The 4,531-nt window shown below is 39.4% G+C and overlaps 2 protein-coding genes across 2 annotated transcripts in view; one reads left to right on the plus strand and one right to left on the minus strand.

The window, feature by feature from the left end:
- otofa (otoferlin a) overlaps positions 1-929 on the plus strand; it is a 934,066-nt gene extending 933,137 nt beyond the window's left edge. The window contains exon 47 of the mRNA XM_010795238.1: positions 857-929. The gene's annotated coding sequence lies outside the window, so the exon portion shown is untranslated. The remainder of the gene's footprint in view (positions 1-856) is intronic.
- Positions 930-3,568: 2,639 nt separating this feature from the next.
- LOC104966130 (dynein regulatory complex protein 1) overlaps positions 3,569-4,531 on the minus strand; it is a 17,177-nt gene continuing 16,214 nt past the window's right edge. The window contains exons 7-8 of the mRNA XM_010795280.1: positions 3,956-4,052; positions 3,569-3,629 (exon numbers count right to left, since the gene is read on the minus strand). Of these exons, the coding sequence (XP_010793582.1) occupies positions 3,606-3,629; positions 3,956-4,052 (121 nt within the window). The 3' untranslated portion in view covers positions 3,569-3,605. The remainder of the gene's footprint in view (positions 3,630-3,955; positions 4,053-4,531) is intronic.

Consider the following 4,531-nt stretch of genomic DNA (forward strand, 5'->3'; position numbering starts at 1 on the left):
TATGTAAAAAAAAAAGTCTAAATATGATATTTGGCCTCAAATCATCTGAGGCCTGGCGCCCCCCGTGCGATCTTTGGCGCCCCCCCCCCCAAGGGGGAAAATGCACCCAAAATGACCCCAGAAGTGTTTTTTTTTTTTCTAAATCTCTCTAAAAAGTTAAAATGTCACTTGTTTTGCATCAATCTTGATACAAGGTACTTATTATATGCTATCGTTTGGATTCCTGAAGCTTTTAGTTTCCGATCCCATCATTCAAGGGTGGTTTTCATTATAAGTAATGTTCTTTTTTGGACGTACTCTATAATTTAAATGTTTTTACTATGTTCAATCTGAATTTACTTTAAAATAAAAAAATTCTATATTGATTCTGACTCTTCTACATCCAACTCACAGGTTTATCATTGCTTTGAGAAAAAAGATGATTAATTTGACCCTTTTAGAAGTGAAGTTATAGTCATTTGTTCTGGGAATGTCATTTTCAAGTCTGAGGCCTGAAAAACCGGCTTGGGGCTCAACTGGTTAAAGAAACAAACAACAGTGTTTGTAGTTGTTGGTCAATCATCCATCCATCCATATAATCAACATCTTCCTTGTGTTTATGTTTTTATTGTATAGCTTTTACTCTGTGATGTGATCCTCTGACACATTATTCATAGAAATGTGCGCATGCTGTGAAATAACTCATAAATGTAACGCAGCTTATTAACAACTAACGCCATCTTTCTCTCTCCCATACTTCATCCCATTTGTCTCCCTTTCTCCATCCACCATCACTCTTCATTAACTCCTTCTTTCCACCACCTGCATGCCTTTCCTTCTTCATTAACCATAAACCCCTCCACCCCCCTCCCTCTAGTCGCCCAGACACCACCTTCCTGTGGTTCCTGAGCCCGCTGAAAGCCATCCGCTACCTGGTGTGCAACCGCTACAAGTGGCTGATCATCAAGATGGTGCTGGCCCTGCTGCTGCTCATCATGCTGGGCCTCTTCCTCTACAGCATGCCGGGCTACCTGGTCAAGAAGCTGCTGGGGGCCTGAGGGGCTGCTGGGGGGACGGGGGAGGTGCCCGGCTGGATACATGGACGGAGAGATGGGGGAGACGCAGAGGGCGGATGGAGAACCAGATGGAGAGAACAAGGAGTCTCAGAGCGCTTATCACAAGTCATGCTTTCCTGCTCTCTGCTCCGTTGTGATTCAGCTCGCCACCTCCCACTTTCGCTCTGGCAGAAACCACCAAAATGACTCTTTCCCCGCTAATCATGAGAAAAAACTGTCTAATGCTTCATCAAAACTGCAGCAAGCCTAACACCTCTAATATTTGGACTCCATCCTTGAACTGACTAGAAAGCAATCATTTGCCACAAAGTGTAACCCGTGAAATTCTTTTCAAGCAATGACAGCGAATGTTTATTTATCTTTTCATACAACCTTTATTTATTTATTTATTCATTAAATTAAATCTGAGTGATGGGTTAGTGGTCAGACGATTGCATGGACTATCATTTCAAGTGATGCTGTGAGATCTCACTGCTACGATAACTGCTGTTGATTTACGTCAAAAATGAAACTTTTTTGTAACACTTTGCTCTAACCCTACTTCTTGAGGATTTATAAGCACTATATAAATATGTATCTAATTATTTAACGTAGAACACACTATAATATGTAGTTGTAAGCAGAATTGAAGACGTTTGTAAGTGATTATTACAATATTTGTCAACAATTATAAGTGTCTTCTATGAGGATTTATTTTATATTTGTACACCTTTCTCTTTACTATAATATCCTTTGTCTGTTTCTACACCAGCTTTCACTAATGAGTGCCCATATGAGTTATAGTTGTAGACAAACACATAAATGATCACTTATAGATGCTTTTAACTACATTTATTCAATGTTTATTTGAGTCGGATGGATTAGAGCTAAGAGTTACCTTCTTTTTTTTAACTAGCTCTTGCAGTTTTTGCACACTTCAAGAATAATAATGAAGAAACACAAATAGATGTATATTTTCCTAATGAAATCCAATGAGACCTAGAACAATATGACTTCAAAATTAATAAAATAATTAATAAGTGTACAGGGTTTTAGTTCAGATGCAATGTTAAAATGTTAAATCTCTTGAAGCCAATCAGCCACGCCAAGCTTGAACAATTATCAAAAGAGAATACAAATGAATATCTTTTGACTTAATCTGGTCCAAATGCAACAAACACTTCAAGGTCCTTAATGTTTTCTACAAAATGTAGACCTATATGTGGATATGCATGCGTCATTGTGATAAGTGGCCGCAGAGGTTGTGTGTGTTGGCATGACTGTCTCTCTACTGTATCACAACCCCTGCTCTCTTCCACATTACAGGTATATAATGTAGAGATGATTTCACAGGGACATTGTTAAAGTGCACTTGAGTGGAGCGGGGGGGGGCGGTGGTGGGGGGTCCGGTGTTGATTCTCTAAACTCCCGCTCCATATCAAATGGCGTCGTGTGCCGTGTGCGTTGCTCTTCTTTCTAATTTGCCTGTGCCTGACCTGACTTGTGTTGCCGTCTCTGTTTGTAATTCTGTGTTTCACCAATTACAGAGTTACTGTTTGCACTACACTTGCCTGTTTTTACAATCAATTACTGTTTATATATGTGTGGAAGTGTGTGCAATGTTTGTCTCTCGGCAATTTGAAATAAACCGAATTCAATGAACGTGTTTGCAGTTGTTTAAGCAGCTATTTAAATGTTTTTATATGGATAACAAAAGTCAAATTAAGAGAAGAAAACTCATAGAGTATGACATACACATTTATTTTAAATGCTCATAGTATAGTATTTAAAAAAATATCATTAAAGAAAATATAGTACAGTATGCTTTAAAAATACAAAAAATATATAATATATAAAGTCATATAAAAAAGTTTTTATTTTAACTTTTTGGTTAGTTATTCAAGATGAATAAAATACAATTGAATTTGACATCTAAGTAGTATGACAAAGAATGAACTGGAATATGTGTGTGTCTCTTTATAGTCTCTCACAGCGTTGACAAGTAAAAAAAAAATGTATTAAAGCAAATACTTCAGTAAAAGTTTTTTTGTATGCACAAAATGTATACAGTAACAACAGTAATTATGATTTGATACTTCTACCCCTGCATCAATCTTCCCTTCTTCCTCTAAGTGGAATATTCCTCAGCTGTCTTTGCATCGACGTAATGAATGATATGTGTGTATTGATGGAGTGTGTCTGTGCAGTCGTCCCAGCAGCAGCCTGTCCTGGCTGCTGTCCCCCCTGAGGACCCTCTGTCTGCTGGTCTGGAGGCTCTACAGGCTGCCCTGCCTGCTGCTGCTGGCCGCCCTGCTGGGGCTCCTCTTCCTCGCCCTCCTCCTCTTCTCCGTCCCCTCAGAGCTCAGCCACAAGCTCTTCAACAGCGCTGGATAAACGGCTGTAATGTACCATTCTGTTTACTCCTTGTTGTGTCCCACATGAACTTCTGTGTGACTGCCTAATGTTGCAGTTAATTGTTTTTTTTATCTAGCAGAGCATAACAAATAAAAACTGCAAACACAACGTGATTTAATAGAGGCTTTATTTTACAGAGTCCAATTTGAGTTTGGATTACATCTCCAGATCAGTGCTGACCTATCAGAGAATAAAAGAAGACAGATGGAGAATGTAAGAAAAGAAGAACATTCATTTTGGCCCTATCTCGTAATTTTTTTGGGATTATTTACATGTATAGCGTTTATTTCTACACGATAGATTTGCCAAAACCAAAGACATGTCATTCTCTACTCATTTGTGAAAATAAAAGCAGAACATCCACATTTGCATTTTAGTTTCAAAATATAAAACAAATTCATATTAAAACTGTACATTTCCTGTCAAAATAAATTACATGGAAGTACCTCAATAATAACACTAATTGAATGTCTGGGTAATAAAAGTGTCATAGACAAAAACATTACTTTGAGAGTTTGCTGCAGCAACATCCGCAGCTCTCTGTTCTGCTGCTGCAGACTCTCAGTCTCAGGGACGAGCGCCGAGATCTCCGCCAGCACCGCCCTGCAAACACACACAGAAACAACAAGTGTGTGTGTGTGTGTGTGTGTGTGTGTGTGTGTGTGTGTGTGTGTGTGTGTGTGTGTGTGTGTGTGTGTGTGTGTGTGTGTCGTAGTACGTACTACTTACTTACGTTACGTNTGGCCTAGCATTACTATACTTGTGGGGACTTAAATCTGTTTAGACAGTCACGTGTGGGGACTCGCCACCCTTATGGGGACAAATTGGAGGTCCCCATGAGGGGAATCATTCATTTTAGAGTGAAGACTTGGTTAGGTTTAGGATTAGGGTAAGGGTTAGGGTTAGGCATGTGTTGGTTATGGTTAAGGTTAGGATAAGTCTCCAGGAAATGCATGTAAGTCAATGTAATGTCCCCTGAAGTGATGAATACATGGTGTGTGTGTGTGAGAGAGAGAGAGAGAGAGAGAGAGAGAGAGAGAGAGAGAGAGCGAAAGAGAGAGAGAGAGAGAGAGAGAGAGAGA

Source organism: Notothenia coriiceps, unplaced genomic scaffold, assembly GCF_000735185.1.
Source record: "Notothenia coriiceps isolate Sejong01 unplaced genomic scaffold, NC01 NC01_scaffold00037246, whole genome shotgun sequence".
NCBI classification, from domain to species: domain Eukaryota; kingdom Metazoa; phylum Chordata; class Actinopteri; order Perciformes; family Nototheniidae; genus Notothenia; species Notothenia coriiceps.